A 21,374-nucleotide genomic window follows, 5' to 3' on the forward strand; every position below is an offset into this window, starting at 1 on the left:
ACTCCTGCAAAATTACTAATAACAATTGATGATTTTTCAGTACTCTGTGAATCCACTCCAGTAGTTGTGGTTTAGTGATACATGTGATAAAACTGTAGCAGAGCACTGAAACCGTGAGCTGCTGGGGAAGGGACCAGCCTTCTCAAATGTCTGGAAAACACCGAGCACCTTGTGGGCTCTACCGTTCAATAATGGCAACGCTATAATGAGCCATTACAGCATGTAATGCAACATCTGTCTCAAAGTTCAGATAGTTTCAGATTACTGAACCTACATAATATCACTTCTCCCGCTGCAGAAAAGCTCTCCATCTAGAAAAGTGAGGGGGGTTCGCCTGCATATCCTGCTAGACTTACACGCAGGATCTGTGTCGAAGCCACACCAAAGAACAGTTAGAGCTGCTGCTTGTGGGCAAATGTTGTCGACTTAGTGGGAGTGCTGTCTGGCTTTCCTAAGGGCTGCTGGTGATCTCCCCCCTCCCACAAACACAGCTCCCCTTCTGCTCTTGCTTTGTCACACAGACCCTGGCAGAGGTGGAGGGTGACTAGAAATGTGGCGATTCACCTGACACTAATCAGTTTTGTTCCCTTTTGTGCACACAGCATGAGCTCTCTTCTCCTGGTAGTAGTAAGAGCGACAGTGCGCAGTTAATGATTCTCTGGCTGCAGATTTCGCTTTGAATGCAGAACTGAAATACGTCTTTACATCACCGAGACCGTTCCAGAACTGAGGGTTGCATGCACCTTGTGTCTGTTCCTTTGCTTCTCCAAACCTCTCTTCTCAAAAGAGAGTTGTAGTCCTGTTTGGACAATGCTTTTGAAGAAGTGTCTAGGATTTCTTTATTCCAGTTTCTGTCTGTGGGCATATGCGTTCATGTCCTTGATTAAAGGTAGGTTTCTTTTTATCTTGTCTCTGAGAAATCTATCTAGCCCTTTCCTGCTCCTGTTTTCCTGGATTCAGCTTGATTGAAAGTTTTAACCAATTGTTTAACTTAAAATAACCTTGTGTAAAAGTCCAGGATACTAAACATGTGGTTGTTTATTAAACCAAATTTTAAGAATGCTTTTTCTTAAAACATTTCATTCTGGTTTGATTCAATGAGAAAATACCTCTAGAGTATCATGGAAAATAGGAGATAAAGTGAGTTAGCGTTAAGCCACTGCTTAACTAACAAGGGCTAAAGATGTAGGGTTCTGTGCATGTTTTGCATTCATATTTATGAAAGTTAGAGGTTTCTCACTAAATATTCATTTAACTTCAGTTGTATGATACATTTTTCAAAAGCACTTGCATGACTTTGGACCAAACGCCATCATTGAGTTTCAAAGGGACGGGTCCTCCCAAGTGACTTGGAAACTTTGGAAAATCCCATCCTTCATAGTTACCAGGACTCCATTATTGTGAATTACCATATCACTTTATATGGTACAAATAAAACGGGTTTTAACATTGAGACAAATGTGAAAATAAATGAAATCACTGGAACCGGGGAAGCTCGGAACACCTACCTGTCGAACAACATCTTGTTTCAAAATGTTATTTTAGCTTATAGATCTAGGACCATTAAAAAGCAAATAGATATTGTACTTTATCCAGAATATTTCAGACATGCTCTTCTTGATCTCATTCTTACCTCACTCCTCTTTAATCTCTGTCACTCTAGCTGGCAGGTGTCACTTTTGCTCACTCTTCCTTATAGGCAAATGAAACAGTGTGGGGAAACATTGAGTTTTGTCCCGAGAGTCTTTGAGGAGCAGCTCATTCTCAGACAGCATGGTTTCACGGGACAGGAGAGCTGAAAAAGAGATTGCAGTAGGTGCAATAAATATGCAAACATAAAGAATATATAATAATTATTTGAACCATCTTTTCTAAAATTTGCAGATTAGACATAACAAAATATAAGGACACAGGTGGAATGTTAAAAATGTCTGTCCATAAATGGAAGAAAAATTCCTATTTACCAACATATCCGATTCTAATATTGGTATAAATTTGGGCTGATTTTATTTCACCCTAGAGGAAGAAATGTCATTTTAAACGGGTAGCAACAGTGGGCCTACAAATAATGTCTGCTTTGACAATGACAGGCTGCGTAGCTCAGCTCGAGCCATGCCTGGAGCCTGAAGTCAGCAAAGATCTCATTGAAAGTAAGACGCAAATGTTTAGATGAGGCTTTTTAAGAGTTGGAACAGCTTGCCAATGAATGAGGTAAATTTTCCATCACTTGCAGTCTTGAAATCAAGTGTGGGTGTCTTTCATTTAGATGTGCTTCAGTTCAACAGTAAGTCGGTGGGCTTGCTGCAGGACTAGTGGGTGAAATTCTGGCCTTAATGGATGTAATCTATTGGGTGGATAATAAATGCACCCTTGAAATAAATCTACACATGTATGAGATCTGCTTAGGATCTGAGCAATGGAATGCCTTGCAATGGGCTGCTTTAGGATAGAGGTGCATATAATATTTGTCCTTGTTCACCTCATTTACATTTCTGGCTGTGGCGTGACCTGTTGAAGATGGAAGTGTTATCTACTCCTAAGGTGGAACATTTACCATGATTTAAAGAGCAATTCCCACTATTCCTAGGATCTGTTCAGTGCTGATGGGAGCCCTAGTGTAGACAAGGCTCCAGTGACCTGTTTTCACCACCATGTTATTTAAACCTGCTGGCAGGAAGTACAGTCAAATTGGGGGTAAAACTAGGTCCAGCTGCAGGAGCTGAGCTAAACTATCTATTCCGTTTAGGTACTTGTGTGTTCCCTGTTTTCATAGTAATGGGGACTCATGCTCTTCAACATTTTTATCCTCACAACACCCCTGTGAGGAAGGACAGTGCTATTATATCCACTTCACAGATGGGAAACCAAGGCACAGAGTGGCTAAATGACTTAGTCCAGGTCACACTGGAAGTCTGAAGCACAGCCTGCATCCAGTTAGTACCCTAACCACTGGACCGTTCTTTCTCTCCAGGACTCGGACTCCAGTGGGTACTAACATTGGTATAGAAGAACCAGTGATAACAGTAATGAGAATTCCGTTTGTAAATATCCCATGTGTAGACAAGACTTTAGTGAGAAGGACAGAGATTGTCTCTCCGCCTGCTACCAGTGGGGTGCACTCACCAGTTTCCAAAATGGTTTGTAGTTCTTGGACTTTACTTAGTCCCAGCTCCTAGACACTTACACACCAGCAGCAGCTCTTAGTGCCTGTTGTGGTTCTGACCTTTCCTCCTTGTATCAGTGTTCCCCACTGTCTGGAGTGGCTCAGGGCAGACACCCCTAACTGTGTGAAATTAGATTTCACCAACCCACTAACAATTGTGAACTCCCAAAATACTACAATAGTCTTATCATGGGTCAAAGACAGTCCTCTTAGGCTGGAGTGTCTATCTTGCCACCCAGGCCAGCTGGGCTATGTGATAAATGGTCACAAAAATCACAAAATATTAAAGTTGCTTCCAGTCCCAAGAGACCAGACACTTACCCTAGATCAATTAGTTCCTTAAATCTCACACCAAAGACAATGCCTGTAGCCAATTCTGCAATAAATTATTGAAAGGTTTATTAGTTGGGGAAAAGAAACAAGTTATTTAAAGCAGGCAACAGATACACAAGTGACTTCAGTGTATGGTTTCAAAAGGTGACAGAGAGTTGTAGTAATTTGTCAGCACTGAATGACTTTTCCGAGATAAGCCCTGCCAAGTGGCATAGGGATCTCAAAGTTTATGGTTAGGAATCCTTGCCCTCAGAATCCAGACAGTGTAAAAGAGATTTTCATCTTGTCAGGGATTTTTATCACCTCCGCTCCAGGGTCCAAAACCAATGAGAGAAATTCAGGCGTATGTGTCTTCTTCCTGGAGGGAGCTAGCAATGCAGTCAACAAAGTCTCTGTCCTTTGATGCTGCACAATACGTCATTTGCCTTCAATGGGCCATCTTGGATGCTGCATGAGCACTTTACCTTAATCAGTGCTGCTTTTCCTATTTGGTGAGTTACACAAATACAGAGGTTTCCAATGCAAATGCTCCGTATAACTTTATACCACGGGCTATAGAGGTTATAGGTGAGATTAATACAGGCAGCATCCTACAAGCACTTTATAAAGTCTAGACACATTCTTATCAACTTACCATCTAATACCTATTTTGATAATGCTACCGCATAGTGAGTAGGCCTGGTTTCCAGCTACGCATTTGTCAGCATTCAGTGAGGCCTGGGGCCTTGGCATGAGCCGGCACCTGGTCTGCCAGCATCACACAGGCCTTTGGCACTTCTGGGCTAGGCTGCTGCCATACACTCTACTTGGGGCCACCTCACAGGCTTCCTCCACAGTGTCCCTCTCCTGATGGGCATTTGTGAGCACATAACTTCAGCGCTCAGCCTGTGCTGGCTCCCCAGCCCCAACCTTCCTTTCCATAGCAATTCAGCCCTTGGTATTACTCTGCTGCAGTTTACAGCATCTCCAAGCTGTAGCAGAGTGAAAACTGACCACAGTCTGTCAATTTTCACTGCTGCTGGTGAGAACCCTGTGGGCAGAGGTAAAACTGACAAATCATTTTAGCTTCACTTTGCAGTTGCTGCTTTGGAAAGCTGTGAACATCAACAAAGGCAGGTGCTGGAGTTATAATCCTAATAGCACCAAACATCCAATATTGATTTAAAGACTTCAGGTGATGGTGTGACAGAATGCACCCCTGCATTCACACCCTACACACTATTGTAATAATTTTTGTACAAGTATACCTTGTAAGGTTGCTAATCAGTATCGTCCTGATAAAATGAGTGGCAACATTATATATGAGGTTGTAAGGTTCCACTGTGTGCTGTTATTAACACATGTTCCAAATGGCTTAATTTGCATTTAAGCAGTAGACAGTCACCAAACTGTAAGAGAAACAAAGGAAGCTCAAACAGGTGAAGAAAAAAGCAGCAGAGAACATCATTCCACATACACTCTCTCTCCTAGTGCCCAGCTAGAAATGTTTTTCAAGAGAAGGACTGTAACTATCCAAAGAAGGACAAACACCCCAAGGGACCCCTTTCTCTCTTCCTTCCCTTCACGGCACCTGAAGTGACAAAGGAAGCCATTGTTGAATTCTGAGAGAACATAAGAACGACCATACTGGATCAGACCAAAGGTCCGTCAAGCCCAGTGGCCAATGGCACGTGCTCCAAAGGGAATGAACAGACAGGTTATCATCAAGTGATCCATCCCCTGTCGCCCAATCCCAGCTTCTGGCAAACAGAGGCTAGGGACACCATTCCTGCCCATCCTGGCTAATAGCCATTGATGGACCTATCCTCCATGGATCTATCTAACTCCCTTTTGAACCCCATTATAGTATTGGCCTTCACAACACCCTCTGGCAAGGCGTTCCAGAGCTTGACAGAGCGTTGTCATGAAAAAATACTTTCCTGTGTTTGTTTTAAACCTGCTACCTATTAATTTCATTTGGTGGCCCCTTGAGAAATGGTCCTGACCTAAGAAGCTTGTTCAGTAAGACTGCATATGGTGAGAGAACTTTGCTTTGAATTTAATATAGTTTGTTAAGTCAGGCACCAGTAAGCATTTTATCCTTATTTTTCTTGTAACCATTTCTGACTTTTATGCCTCATTACTTGTGCTCGCTTGAAATCTTTCTTTGTATTTAATAAGTGTGTTTTACTGATTTATCTAATCCGATGTGTTTAAACTGAAGTGTCTGGGAAACTCCTTTTGGGATGGCAAGTTGTGTGCATATTATTCTTTTAAAGAAATAACAGACCTTAAATAATTTGTATTGTCCAGGAGAGAGCTGGCGGTGTGTTGGGGTCACCTTGCAATATAACCCAGGCTGATGAGAGCCAGAGTGTAACCCAAGTGTGGCTGGCAGGCTGCAGTTACACACAGACACTCAGGGTGTGGCTTGCATGCTGGAAGGCTGTTTGTGAGCGATGCAGGTGGAAGCTACTTCAGCAAGGCATTGTAAGACACCCAAGGTTGCAGGCCAGAAGTGACACAGCTGCTCATTAGTCTAGATTGTACCCTGGTATGTCACAATTGGGGAATCCACCACATCCCTAGACAAGTTGTTCCAATGATTATTTACACTCTCTGGTAATAAGTTGCATCTTACTTCTATTCAGAATTTGTCTAGCTTCAGCATCTAGCCACTGGATCTTGCTATGCCTTTATCTGCTAGCTTAAGGAGCCCTCTTCTATCAAAACTGCATTCATGTGTCAGTGCACCAAAGTCTTCGTTAAGAAGTGGAGGCTGGGTTGAGGACTCCATGAAAACAGGCCTGAAATTTTCTCTCTCCTCTTTCCCACCTTTTCAGCAATTGCTTTCTGTTAATTTTTGTCAATGCAGATTGCTCAGCATGTGAACCAGAAGAACGGTTATTTCAAAAACTTTTCTCCCATTACAACCACTTCATCAGACCGGTGGAAAACGTATCTGATCCTGTGACAGTACATTTTGAAGTGGCAATTACACAGCTTGCAAATGTGGTAAGATTAATTACAGAATGCTTAATAGACACATGGGTGCTGATTTTAGAAGTTTACAAGCACAATTGCATGCACATAATTTACACACACAATTGCATGTGCAATCAGAGTGGTTGCACATGCAAACAGCCATTTACAAGTCTCGGGTGTGCAGATCTTGCCCTTTTCTTTGCATGTTGTGTAGATGCAGTTTTGTAATCTTCAAGGCTCAGATGATTAGAAGTTTCTTGAGTTAATGGTTCAAGATGTACAGGTGTAGAATCTGATTAAACTCTACTCTTTTGTGAATGGTTTAAAGGAGTTTTCCTATTTTCTTTTTCTCTCTACGCACACTCACACTGACACATAAGTGGAGCTATATATATTTTTGGATATTGAAAAATCATAAGCCAGACTCTCAGATTTTATCAACTAAAGGGCAGATTTTCAAAAGTATTTGGGTGCCTAAAGGTATACATGGGCACCTAGTGGGGTTTTCAAAAGCACCTAGGCACCTGCCTCCCAATGGGCCTAGGGGCATTTGAAAATCCTCTTAGGCACGTAGCTCCATCTTTAGGTACCTAAATACCTTTAAAGTCTGGCCCCAAATGCTTAACTTTTATTACTCACCCAAAGTAAGGCCTGGTCTACACCTAAAACTTAGGTCAATCTAGCTACCTCTCTCAGGGCTGTGAAAAATGTCACACTCTGAGTGCTGTAGTTAGGTCGACCAGTGCTGACACAGCGAGGTCTATGGAAGAATTCTTCTGTCATCCTAGATACTGCCTCTTGGAGAGGTGAATTAACTACAAGGATGGGAAAACCCCTTCTGTCAATGTAGCGTCTATACTCTGCTCCTACCGGGCATAGCGGCAGCTCTGTACTTGTGCCACTGTAGCAGCTGTAGTGTAGACAGGGCCTAAGTGTCTCACAGATAAGCTGCTGTTTGCAATTAACGCATGTTCCCAAGCCTCTGCAATCTCTCTCTCTAGGGCCCCAATGCAACAGCCATCAAATTCAGTACTAGTGTGACTGCATTTACATTAGAGATTTGCACTGGTGTGACTACATCGACATAGTTACACTGGTGCAGTTTTCCTTAATGTTTACAAAGCATTGCATTGTATATTGTGTTGTGTAGACGCAGCCCATTAAACCTTCAGTCCAGCAAAGCACTTAAACACCCGTGTAACTTTGTGTCTGAATAGTCCCACTGACTACAATGGGACTTCTCATATGCTTAAAGTTAGGGATGGACTTCAGGACTTCACTGGATCAAGACCTATATGTGTTTTGGTTTCTGTCTGTATTGGGTTAACTGGTAACTGTCTCTGGATGCTGTAACTGATTTGTGGGATTGAAAAGTGTACATCTATTTATTTATCTCTAGGATGAAGTCAATCAGATTATGGAAACCAACCTGTGGCTGCGACATGTAAGTGTCAGCATTGCACATCAGTATGTGTTTTGCATCAAAACTGGGCTTTAAATGTGTGTGTTGGCATGAATTCGATCTAAAGAATAAACATCTCTTTTGTAATAGCGTCTTCAGAGGAACACACTATGTCTGCACTAGAAATGTTGCAGCAGCTGCATTGCTGGCAGAATTCTTTTGTTGACCTAGCAATGCGTATGCTGGAGCTTAGGTCAGCTTAATGACATTGCATGGAGCATGACATTTTAACTACCTAACTTTGTAGTGTAGATCAGCCACAGATCAAGAGAACTCAGTCTAACCAAGGGCACATTTGGACGGTTTTATAACTTAAGTACCATAATTTTTGAAATTATGTAAAGGTTCCTCCCACATTTCAATTGTGTATTACTCTCATAGATTTTTAGGGTGAAGGGAACTTGGGAGATCATCTAGTCCAACCCTCTGCTTAAAGCAGGACCAATCCCTGACTATTATTTTTGGTGCTAGATTCCCTAAATGGCCCTGTCAAGGATTGAACTCATAACCTGGGGTTTAGCAGGTGAATGCTCAAACCACTGAACTATCTCTGCCTCCCTCCCTTTGTCAGCTACTGTGTTACTATGCATTTCATCTGCTACATTTCATGTCCTTGGGCTTGGCCTATGCACAAGAGGGACAACTAAATATCCAGGTCTGCACACAGACAGGAATAATTTCCTAAGAGCAATTTAAATGCCCAATTAATCTGGAAGCCAATAATTTGGGGTGCTTAACAGAGCAACTGAATTTTCTCCAATTTTCCAAACATTCAGGGAGATATTAGCTTGTGCTCCCAATTGTGCAGCCAAGTAAACACTGTGATGTTGTCCAACAGCACACCTGTTCCTTCCTGTGTAACCCCCCACCTCCATGCTGGTGTAGCTTCCCGCAGCCTCTTTGCCCTTCATTCCAACAAAGAGAACCGTGGCCACCAAAGAGAGAGACTTGTTCCACTGAAAGAAGTCAGGCGGCAACGTTCACTTGTATGCTTTCCTAGCAGACTAAAAACATCTTTTATATCTCCAGTGTGTGTCTGTCTGTCTGTCTGTACAGAGGGACTGTGGTTTTTCAAAAGAGAAGTTTAGGTGCCCGACTCCCACTGAAATTCAGTGGGGTTTGGATGCCCAACTCCTTTAGGCTGCTTTGAAAAGCTCAGCCATTACGTTTAATGGCACTCTCTGTGTGGCTCAGACAAGGTGCTCTACCCCACTAAGCTGGAATAACTTAGCCCCTATACCAGCTCCCCACAAATATTCTGTTACATTTCTGGCTGCACTTTTCCCCTCACCTCCTTCTTTATGCACTCTCTATCCGTGGCCCCACAAAGTCACAGGACCTCCTGGTCAACTTCCTCTTGGCTCTGGCTAAAACTGCCATCTACAAAACCAGGGAGAGGAGGTTGGCCAATGGAGACCCCTGTGACTGTGGGGCCTGTTTACAATCCTCTGTCCATTCTCGTATCCAGGCAGAGTTCCTCTCAGCAGCATCCACCGGCTCCCTTGACGCTTTCGAGGAGCAGTGGGCGCTGTCCGGGGTTCTCTGCTTGTTGTCCCCGTTAGGCTCCCTTCTTTTGACCCTTTAACTATACTCCTGTCCCTGTTATTTCATTAGTTGTCCCCCGAAATCATTTGGATTCCTAGTCCTGTAGATCCTCCTCTTAGGCTGGAGGGGAGTCCTTTAGCAGTGGGTGGGCTTTCACCCGCCCACTTCCCAGAACCCAACAGGTAAGTTGGAATAAAGGCTTAGACACAAGTCCCACAGGAAGGTGGTGTGCTCCACTCCAGTGAAAGAGCACTAGGCTGGGACTTGAGAGAGCTGGGTTCTGTTCTTGGCTTGGCCATTGACCTGCTGGGTGATCTTAGATCAACCACTTTCCCTTTCTGTGCCTTTGTTTCCTCTGCCTTTTCTATATAGACTGTAAATCCTCCAAGACAAAGACTGTCCTGTATGCATATGTACAGCCCTGACCTTGGTTGGGCCTCTAGGCAGTACTGTGATCACAATGACAGCAGACCCCATGTTGCCTGCCTGCATGGCAGAAGGATCTCCACACAAGACTCACATAGGTCAATGTGGCTGGTGGCTTTGGAGCAGCAGCAAGCCAGAAGACAGGCCACATGAATGATCCACAGTAATTAGAGCCATAGCCCTATGCAAGTGAGGATGGAGTAAACATGAGCAGTACTCTTGTGTACTGGATGCATGACTGTTCAATTAATTAACTTAAAACATTGCATTGCATCTCAAAGTGCTGTGCTGTAGCTTTCTTGTGGTTCACTGCACCTTTTCCAGGCAAATCTTTAAGCATGAGTTGAAAACACTAGGCTTAAAATATTTTTTTTCCTTCCTTTAGATTTGGAATGACTATAAATTGCGATGGGATCCAATGGAATATGGTGGAATTGAATTTGTTCGAGTGCCGGCGGATAAAATTTGGAAACCTGACATCGTCTTGTATAACAAGTATAATGGTTTTTACGTTTGCCATCTTTCAAAGGTCACAATTTTATATAAGATGCTGTTTCACTTTCTTGTCATATTGTTTACACTGTCATTTGTATTTCTAGTGCCGTTGGGGATTTTCAAGTTGAAAGCAAGACCAAAGCTCTTCTTAAATATGATGGGATGATCACTTGGACTCCACCTGCTATTTTTAAAAGCTCCTGTCCTATGGATATCACATTTTTTCCCTTTGACCACCAGAATTGTTCACTGAAATTTGGCTCCTGGACATATGACAAAGCCAAAATTGACCTCCTGATTATTGGCTCCAAAGTGGATATGAAAGACCTATGGGAAAACAATGAATGGGAAATAGTTGATGCTTCTGGCTATAAACACGATATTAAATATAATTGTTGTGAAGAGATCTATACAGATATAACATACTCCTTTTATATCCGAAGGCTGCCCATGTTTTACACTATCAATCTGATCATTCCCTGTCTCTTCATTTCATTCCTAACTCTATTAGTCTTTTACCTTCCATCTGACTGTGGCGAGAAGGTGACCCTCTGCATCTCAGTGCTACTTTCTCTGACTGTATTTTTGTTGGTGATCACAGAGACAATCCCATCAACCTCTCTAGTAATTCCATTGGTTGGCGAATACCTGCTCTTCACCATGATATTTGTGACCCTATCAATTGTCATCACCGTGTTTGTGCTGAACATCCACTACAGGACTCCAACCACACACACCATGCCCAAATGGGTAAAAAGCGTCTTTCTCAAGCTCCTGCCCAAAGTCCTGATGATGACAAGACCTCTAGAGCCGCACAAGGAAACCAGCTCTAAAAAGAGTAAGAAAGGGCTTGCCGATAAATCTAGTAAGATGAAGCAATACGGAGACGTTAAATTATACAAGGAACAGAGATGCTGCCACTGTGACAAGGTGAACGAACTCGTTACCAGCAAAAGAAGGCTGAGCCCTCAGCCCATGAAATGGGGAGTGGAGCACGTCGAGTACTCCGCTGAAGTCGGCGAGGTAATTAGCAACGTTCAGTTCATCGCTGAAAACATGAGGAGCCAAAATGAAACTAAAGAGGTAAGGGGGTTATTCCCACTGGCTGGGCTGCATTATGAACCTTCCACTCCCGGCAGGGGGCGGTTGTGTGCATGAGTCGTCCCACTGAAGTCAATGGTGCTATTCTGTAACTCTCCAAAAAGCTACCAGATTTGTTTGGAGTGGTTTGTTTATGAACCCCCATGCTGTTAGTGTTCAGGGTCCTGCCATTCTCTCCATGTTTATAGACTTGACTTCCAGAATGGGCCCACCGTCTGGACCCACCCGTGTACATAGGTTCAGATTTCCCAAGTAGTCTCTTACCAGCACTTTATATAGTTTCACAGGCCTAAATTTTCCTCAGTGGCTAGTGATTTTGGTAGCCTCCATTTTTGGGGGCCCAACTTGAGACAACTTAAAAGGGGGCTGATTTTCAGAGAGTGGGTGCTGGCCACTTTCTGACAATTAGGCCCCTTTAAGGTGTTTCAAGTTGTGCTCCCAAAAACAGAGGAACCAAAATCAGTAATGGCTGTTTGAAAATTGTAATTGCAGAACCCTGTACAACCCTGTTCTCTTTATTTAAGGTATCATAGACTTTGCCACCCACATCCGTTACTAGCATCACTTTTCCTGCCAATTTACATGTAGAAACCCTCCTTCTTCCCTAGAAGCCCAGTGCAGTACCACCTCAGTCTACTATTTCGTGGCCTGTGTCTTTCCCGGCAAGCTTTAACTGACACTGTAATCTTGTGTAGTGACCTCAGGACTCCCCCGTGGGAGTTCAAGGGGCTTTTCTTCCTTGCATGCTGCTTTCTCGCAGCAATTATAATGGATTATAATGCTTCCTTCTACACCCCTCGCTCACAAGAGACTAAGTCTTAAAAAGTGCTGAGAGGAAGGTTAAGGTGAAGTTAAGGTGCAGAACCTGGTTTCAGTTCCTACTTCTGCCACAGATGTCCTGTGTGTCCTTGGGCAAGTCACTTAGAATCACAGAATCATAGAATACCAGGGTTGGAAGGGACCTCAGGAGGTATCTAGTCCAACTCCCTGCTCAAAGCAGGACCAATTCCCAACTTAGGGTTCGAGTCACAAAGAAATGTAGGTGTAGTGATGCTGAGCATCATGTTTAGGCCCTTAGAAAATTACTGGGGTTCACAAAGCCTGAGTTATGTGCCTAAGCTCCCTAGGCAACAAATGGGGAGAAGCAGCTGCCTTAGAATGGAATGGGATTCACAAAAGCCATCATGCTAGGTGGCTCCTCACCAGAGGCCAAGCTGAGGGGTGAGTGCTAAGCCCCGCCCCTTTCTGAGACAGGCACCTGGACTCCCTCTGCCTGGGATTCCCAGTAGTTTGGGGGCAGGGGTGGGGATCAAGAGGCTTTTAGAAACAAGACTCGGTATTCAGCTAATGGGTTTGCTTGTGCAGAATAATGAATCTTTCATCTGAACCGAGACAGCTGTCATAGGATGTGATGCTCTGAGGGTGCAGTTTAGAATTCTAGGAACTCAAGGGCCGGATCCTCAGTTGGTATAAATCAGGGCAGCTCCACTGAACTCAATGCGGCATCATTGATTTACACCAGCTGACCCTCTGGCCACAAGGGTTTGCAGAGAAGGTGAGCAGAGGGCCAGAATGTGGCTCTGAAGGAGCTGGCTCCCCGGAAGGGTAGGGGCTTTTGAGCAGGGCCAGATTAAGGCAGAGGCACGACAGGCCATACCTAAGACTCCTGGAGTCACATGAGCTCAAAGTCCCAGCTGCCATTTAAAAAAAAATGTTCTAGCCCTTGTGGATGCCAAGAAAAACCTGGAAATATGACCTATCGTCACTGATGCCTGCCTGAGTCTGCAGGCAGCCTGAAATGATAGCTCTAAGAGATGTGAACTGTCCCAGACAGCTCAGCTCTGAAAGCTGCTGCCAGCCCTAAGGGGCAGGACCATGGTGTGACGTGTGCCCATGGCTTGCCACTCTGCAGCCAGGAATTCTGGCACACTGGGCCAGAGTGGTGCCTGGAGTGTGAGAAAGTGACTGCTGGGACAGGGGCTCTACCACCCTTTGAAAGGGTGTGGCATGCATGTCTTTCCGTGCACGGTGTAACAGTGCATTCCCAAACTGTGTAACCAGTGCTTGTGCACTGTCATAGAATCATAGAATCTCAGGGTTGGAAGGAACCTCAGGAGGTCATCTAGTCCCACCTCCTTCTCAAAGCAGGACCAATCCCCAAACAGGTTCACTGGTGCATTTTAGCTAAACCGAGATGACAGCAGCTTTGCATCCTGGGAGCTGCACAAAGCAGGCAGAACATGCCCCTTAGATTAGACACTTCTAACAACTCTTTCTGTGCACTTGCAGCATGGCTTAACACTACTTTCAATTGCATTCTCGGTTCAAACAGAGCATCGGCAGCTCTTCATCAATCACAAGACTGGCCTCAGCCTTTCAAAAAGTGTTACAGATAAAACCCAGGACTCTTAGTGGGGCATTTTAGTGGCGGGGAGGGAATGCTTGGGCAAGCTTTGACTTAACCCTTCGTACTCCTCAGGACACCGCTTGCTGCTCGGGCCTGCCATGGGAGAAGGCTGGAAGGTGTCAGAAGGACAGCAGCACTTTGAAATGTGGACAAAGGGTTACAGGAATCGGGGCTGTATTTGCACTCACACAGAGCACAGCAGCAACCTTTGGAAGGAGCAAAAGTGCTGTCAAAATGAGAAACGAGGTGGATGAGGAAATGTCATGTATTGGGCCAACCTGTGTTGGTGAGAGAGACAAGCTTCCGAACTTACACCGAGCTCTTCTTCCGGGCTGGGAAAGAAACTCCCAGCCTCACAGTATGAGTAGTTCCAGCTGGTCCACCTTGCATTTAGCAGTGACATTCAGAGTTAGTTTGCCAGGCCTGAAGAAGAGCTCTGGGTAACTCGAAAGCTTGTCTCTCCCACCATCGGATCTTGGTCCTCTAAAAGATATGACCTCACTCGCCTTGTCTCTCTGCTGTCCTGGGACCGACCTGGCTACCACAACCCTGCATATAAAAATGAGAAGGCTGATGAAAAAGGAAGGAGACATGAAAGGGACAATGTCAGCTCAGAGTTAGCCACAAAAAAATTAATATTCCAGGGCTAAGTACTAGTGAAAAGGATCCTCAGAAGGCTTGGGTGGGTCAGGTTGGTTTGGATACAGCTTCTTTATGGTTTATATTTACTTTCTGAACTTGTCAGAAAACAGGGCTAGAAATCTTGCAGAAACAGCCTCTCTTATGTGAGTTCCAGTAGATCCTGCTGATGTGCTGGCCTGAAATATCATGAGAACAGGGCAGAGACTAAAAAACGCACTGTGCCAGTCTTAGGCTCTACATAAGTGCTGCTGCTGCCTTGTTTTAATTTTAATTTGATGGTTTAGCTACTAATAGCTGGAGATGGTTTAATGCAGGATTTTAAAGGACAATAGCATCCTGTCTGGTGTGTATTCCATTGATTGTCCTGAGAGCACTTAGGCCCCGATTCAGGAAAGCAATTGAGCACATGCTTGGCTCAATCATTGAAGAACTTTGCTATATGGTACAGGTCTGAGTCCCCATTTTGGACTGAAATTGCTGGAGTTTGACCAGGATAACTCTGGAATATCACAGTGGTGAATCAGGCCACAGATGGGAATGGCCTCTTGAATCAGCTGTTGGGCCAAATTCTTCTGTTACACCAGTAGAAATCTGGAGGACGAATTCCATTTGTTTCACTGGATTTCCAACAGTGTAACTGAGAGCAGGGCTTGACTAATTGCTCCTATTTTCTTATTTGTTGCAACCTTTTTCTTTTTCCTTTTGTGGGAGGTTTTTGAGCGTTTTGGTTTTTATCCTAACCCTGAACTGATGAGATTGATTCTTATAGCCCATATTTTTTTCCTGTCTTGAAGTCCTAGAATCGAATGCTGCTCTCCAGTTGATCAGTTATCCTGGATTTACATAGGTGCACCTGACACAGAATCTGACGCTATGGCGATCATCTACTGTGGTTCTGTTGTTTGCAGCGGATGTGCCTATTAAAAAGAGACTCTACAAACTTGGCCAAGGCTTTGCAGTTGTGCCCAAGATTTGTCAAAAGTCATTTGAGAGCTCAACTCTGGGCACATTGAAGTGCTGAGCATTCACCCTCGGGAAATCAGGCCCCTTTGAGCACCCAAATATTGAGGCAAGCATTAGTCACGTTTGTAAATTTTATAGCTCACGTATATTCTCCTTCCTGACACTCACAAGCCCCTTCCTCAGTACAGTTATTTCTAGAAGGGGATCAAATGCACCATCACATGCATAGTATGTTTAATGTGGTGTATCCTTTCTTTTCTGCATTGCAGGTGGAGGACGACTGGAAATACGTGGCTATGGTGATAGACAGGGTGTTCCTTTGGGTGTTCATTGTTCTGTGTGTGTTTGGGACAGGAGGGTTATTTCTGCAGCCACTAATAGCAGACACATAATCCCAAGAATGCTGGTTGGTTTTTGTTTTATCCAATTCCCTACATTTTTGGAGATCCACCCATCCTCTCCACTTTCTCCTCCAAGGATCCATCTGCAAAGGGCTGCTGTTAAGGTGATGTTCCCTCTGGCTAAGAGATCAGGCTGTGGCTTCCCCTTCCAACAGTCACAGGGAGAGAGAAGGCATTCCATCCTGAGGTCAGTTTCAGATTGTCGCATGTCATCATCGAGTGCCCACTGACTGACTTCAACGGCGGGTTGCAGTTTCTCCACCTGGCTGATAACACTATTCAATGACTGGGCACTTTACACATACACCAATGATCCCTTTGAGGACCTCTCTGGCAATTCCTGCTCCTTATTAATCTAGGGGGAGATTTTCAAAAGCCTCCAGTGTCAGCCTAACTGTGCTCCCATTGATGTCAATGATAGCCACTGACTCCAACGGAAGCAGAGCTAGGCTAGTGGGAATTTTACCATTGCCTCCACTGAAGTCAGAGTTAGCCCAGCACAGGACCCTTGGAAAATCCCCCACCTACTGTATTCTAGCGCTCTTGCTTCTGCTCACAAGTGCACCCTAAACATTGCATGTGTTTATTTTACTGTCTTTATATCCACTAGTACTCTTCACTACAGCACTTGGATTACCTACGACAATCCTGCTGAATGCGTTGATGGTTTGTTGTAGTCTTACAGTGAAGCCATCAACGTGAATAAAAGAACTATAAAAACCAAAATATGACCGGAGTAGTCAACAGGCAGACCACAGGCCAAATCCGGACCGTGAGATGCTTTTGAATGGACCCTGAAATCTTTTTATTTACTTATCATTATTGTTAATTTTTTATTATTTTCTGTGGAGTTTGGACCTTGACTATACTTTGATCAAGAAATTTGTACCATGACAAAAAATACTTGACTACCCCTGAAACAGATTAATGTGGACTCAGTTCAGGAAAAAGCTCTGCATCTTCTGCATTGTGGCTACCCAACTTAAGGCCCGGATTCAGCAAAGCTGTGAATCACATGGCTTAATTTTAAGTTTATGAATAAGTTCCATGGACATCAACTGGACATAAGCACATGCTTCAGTCCTGCAAAGATACATGTGCTTCACTTTTTGCACTGCAGATAGGCCCATTGACTTCAATTAGACCATTCACAGTGGATAAAGTTAAACACGTGTGTAAATTGAGCCCAAGTGCTTTGCTAATCTGCAGCCTATGTAGATTTTTTTACACCTTTTGCTGGTTTGCCACAAGGTCTCTGCCTGGGCATGTTCCTAAGGACTCGAGCCTCCACTCCTTACTAAGAGATAAAATGTCCATTGAAGTCAATGGATGTTTTTAGTGACAGAAGCAATGGAAGATCCTGTCTCTTTCATGCGAAAAGGTGTGGTAGATGCATGCAATATGTAGATCAAAGCGCTGATTGTCACAGTTTCCTGAACTGATGCAATTTCTTATAACAAAAGAATATTTTTTTAAACAATATAACACAGTTAGCAGGTACTTAAGAACTAGGATTATTTAAAAGATCGTTTATTTCAAATGAATATACATCAGTAAGAAGAGGGGTTTGATTTATGCCATAAATCAATAGGGATCTGGAAAGAATATCATTTTCCTATTACAGTATTTGAAGAGGTTAATTATTTTATTTAAATATAATACAACCAATGCTGTCTGTGGCACGGTTGAATGCCGCTCAATCACGTGACAGTGAGTGCTATGCAGATGTTTGAACACGCATGGTTTATCTCATTAGCCCATAGCTGAATAAAGCCTCTGGAGCATGCCTCTGGAGCATAGCTGAATAAAGCCTCTGGAGCAAACCATGTTTGTGGTTTTTTAATGAGGACTTGAAGGGCTACTGTCAAGTTGAATTCTTTTTTTGAATTCACTGAATTGTGGATGGGAAGGAAGGGGAGTTGTGGCCTGAATTCTGACATTGGTGCATGGGCAGTGCCTGCTCTCTGCCATTTACTGTTATTTGCAAACAAACAGCAGCCAGTTAAGGAAAGAGTTGCAGTTCTAAGTGTGTTTCATGGAGGCCAGGGACCCGAAGCTAACACCTCAGAAACAATAGGCTACTTTCTGTAACACAAATTTTACGGAATGGGGTTAGAATTTCTGGAACGGTACAGTTAAGGCCTCCAGCCCCTTATCAGCTCTCAGTGTCACCCCACCTGATGTATACCTCTACTTCTCCATCAAACACCCTTCCTCTTTGGGGACTGGGGGACACCTCCATTCACAGCTGGCAAGCCAGCTTGTTGAATTCTAGCTCAGGTGAAAGATGCGAGCTTGGTGTTTAAAGATGGCAAATATTTTGTTGCAGTAAGTGCAACTAGTCCAAAATTGGTGACCACATGATGAAATTAACATGGGACACATTAAACGGCTTAAAAGCTGGCTAACTAACAGGTCTCAAAATGTAATTGAAAAGGGGGGGTCATCATTGAGCAGGTGTGTTACTAATGGGGTCCCACAGGCCCCTACAGTTCTTGGTATTTTTATTTAGGACCTAGAGGAAAACAAAAAATTACTGATAAAGTTTGCAGATGACACAAAAATTGAGGTGGGTGGTAAATAATGACGAGGATAGGTCACTGATCCAGAACCATCTGTATTGCTTTGTAACTCAGCACAAGCAAATAATATGGGCGTTTAATACTGCTAAATTCAAAGGTATACATATAAAGTGAATAGAAAGCTGGCTAGATCGTTGGGCTCAATGGGTAGTGATCAACGACTCCATGTCTAGTTGGCAGCTGGTATCAAGCAGAGTGCCCCAGGGGTCGGTCCTGGAGCCAGTTTTGTTCAACAGCTTCATTAATGATCTGGATGATGGGATGGATTGCACCCTCAGAAAATTTGCAGATGACACTAAACTGGGGAGAGATAGATAAGCTGGAGGGTAGGGATACGGTCCAGAGTGACCTAGACAAATTGGAGGAGGTCTAGGCTCGATATTAAGAAAAACTATTTTACTAGGAGGGTGGTGAAACACTGGAATGGGTTGCCTAGGGAGGTGGCGGAATCTCCATCCTTAGAGGTTTTTAGGGCTCGGCTTGACAAAGCCCTGGCTGGGATGATTTAATTGGGGGTTGGTCCTGCCTTGAGCAGGGGGTTGGATTAGATGGCCTCCTGAGGTCTCTTCCAACCCTGATCTTCTATGATTCTACATCTAAGGAAAAAGAACATAGGCTGTATTGATAAGATGGTGGCTCTCTCCTAGGAAGCAATGTCTTTGAAAAAGATTTGGGGATCGTGGTGGATAAGCAGCTGAACGTGAGCTGAACAGTGCAACATGGTGGCAAAAAGAGCTAATGTGGTTCTGGGATGCATAAATGGGAATATCAAGGAGGACTAGAGAGGTTATTTTACCTCTGTATTTGGCACTGGTTTGGTTGTTACTGGAATATTGTGTCCAGTTCTGGTGTCCACAATTCAAGAAGGATATTGACAAATTGGAGCAGGCTCAGCAAAGGGCAAGGAGATTGTTACACTAAATAGACTGTGTTCCTTGAGTCTTTAACTATAGGACATGTTTTCTAATCCTTCAGTCAAAAAGAAGCTTACGAGGTGACTTGGTTTCAGGCTATACCTACCTCCAGGGGGAACAAATATTTGCTAATGGGCCCTTCAATCTAGCAGAGAAAGATCTAACAATTTCCAATGTCTGGAAATTGAAGCTAGACCAATGCAGACTAGAGATATGGTGTACATTTTTAATAATGAGGATAATTACCCAGAGGAACAATTTATTGTGCGTCATGGTGGATTCTCAATCACTGGCAATTTTTAAATCCAGACTGGATGTCTGTCTGAACTATACACTTCAGAAATGATTTTGGGGAGATTCTCTATCCTGTGTTGTAGAGGAGGTCAGGCACAACAACCTTGGAATCGCTGACCATGTTGACACAAGGAGTTTTCTGAGCAGCACCATTCCAGCTACAGTTTCAGAAGCAAGCTGCTCTTTGCATGGATCCTCACAGTGGCCAGTAGGGTCACACTCTGACTTTGGTGTGCTCTAAATGTCCCCGCCAATGATGATAATGTCACCTCCTCTATGCTCGCTGTTGAATCTTGGGCGTTGGCAACTCCAGCCTCAGCAGTTTCTCTCCCTACGAGGGATTTGAGATTGTGGTTCATTTACCATTTTGGCTAAATCCAGTGGGTCTGGGTCAATTTATCACCTGCTGGGGCCCAGTTTAGTCTCCTCCCAGGTTTTGACCAGCCTTGTTGTGAATAGAGCTTCACAGGAAACAATTTTCCTGTCCCACAAACATTACCGAGATTGCAAACTTTTTTCCCATTCTGCACTGGGACAAACCCTTGGAAAAAAATTTGCAACCAAAGAGAAGCCTGTTCCACCCTAGAACAGCCAATAGCCTCATGCATAGGGCCCTCCCCTGGGATGCGGAAGAGCAACATTCCAGTCCCTACTCTGCCCGATTGGGAGCAGGAACCTAGACATGGTGCACCTCTCCTGCCCAGCTGAATGGGCCAGGCTAGTGGCTCTTCTGAGTCAGAGCTGCCTTATCGTCCAGCCTGGACTTGAGGGTGGCTTTGTTGACATCGCAAAAACAAGGGTCAAAGTTCTCATTTCAATGACTGCATTTTCCAATACAAAACCCGAAAAGTCCAGCCCAGCACTGACAGGAAACTATCAGGAAAGTCTGTTCTGCATCTTTCTCTGCCATCAGTTCACATTGTGGCCTGGAGCAGGGAACTGACAATGAAAGACCATCTCCTTTTACTTGCCTGGTATCCTTAGAGCATCACATACTATTTTGTGGGGTCCTGTTCTTGGGGTGGAGTCAGCCTAAGCCATCTTCAGGGACCGTTATACCCACTTTGGAGCGCCATAAAGGTAAAATGCAGTGCGATGTTTGGCTTCGGAAAGCTGATGAAATAAGCACTGACAGCTTTCTCAAGCTCATACCCATCATTAACAGCAGTCATCTTAATTAAGCCACAAGTCATTGCTGAGGGATTTTTAGTTTCATTAAAAACAAACTGAAAAAATGGCACCCCAAGACAACAGGCAAACAGTGTAACCATGGGCTGTGGTTGTACATACCCTTGCTAACCACTGTGGTTCAGCTCCTCCGTGGGTGTAAATAGGCATTGATCCATCAGCCTCAGTGGTGTGCTGCGGGTTTAACCAGCAGCAGGCGGGGCCCCAGGACTGATGCTATGGTCTGGGTCACCCTTTTTGACCGCAAGGCAATACAGAACCCCCCTCCCCTTCGAGGGCCTGAGGGAGGAAAGGGCTTACGCGTGTGCTTTAGTTCAAGGGTGCTCAAACGTTTTCTTTCTGAGGCCCCCTCCCTTCAACATGTTAGAAAAGCACCAGGGCCCAGTGGGGACTCGGGGCTATGAGCCCCGGGGGCGGGGAGGCTGGGGGGAGAGACTCTTAGGCATAGGCGTGGTTTGACTTCTCTTTCAGGGCAGGAAAGGGCCAGTGGAGTT

General features: G+C 44.3%; 1 protein-coding gene across 1 annotated transcript; it reads left to right on the plus strand.

Moving 5' to 3' along the window:
* The first annotated feature begins 810 nt into the window (after positions 1-810).
* CHRNA6 (cholinergic receptor nicotinic alpha 6 subunit) lies at positions 811-15,893 on the plus strand. The gene is made up of 6 exons (XM_050944378.1): positions 811-889; positions 6,351-6,490; positions 7,860-7,904; positions 10,279-10,388; positions 10,493-11,471; positions 15,771-15,893. Exons 1-6 carry the CDS (start codon positions 811-813, stop codon positions 15,891-15,893), a joined length of 1,476 nt encoding a protein of 491 aa, XP_050800335.1.
* Positions 15,894-21,374: the final 5,481 nt, after the last annotated feature.

Source organism: Gopherus flavomarginatus, chromosome 3, assembly GCF_025201925.1.
Source record: "Gopherus flavomarginatus isolate rGopFla2 chromosome 3, rGopFla2.mat.asm, whole genome shotgun sequence".
NCBI classification, from domain to species: Eukaryota; Metazoa; Chordata; order Testudines; family Testudinidae; genus Gopherus; species Gopherus flavomarginatus.

Excerpts from the sequence above, each read along its gene's own strand:
- CHRNA6 (XM_050944378.1), top strand. The coding sequence starts at position 811 with ATGCTTTTGAAGAAGTGTCTAGGATTTCTTTATTCCAGTTTCTGTCTG. Across the intron at positions 7,905-10,278 it reads CCAACCTGTGGCTGCGACAT|ATTTGGAATGACTATAAATT; the intron begins GTAAGTGTCAGC and ends TCCTTCCTTTAG. Across the intron at positions 10,389-10,492 it reads GACATCGTCTTGTATAACAA|TGCCGTTGGGGATTTTCAAG; the intron begins GTATAATGGTTT and ends TTGTATTTCTAG.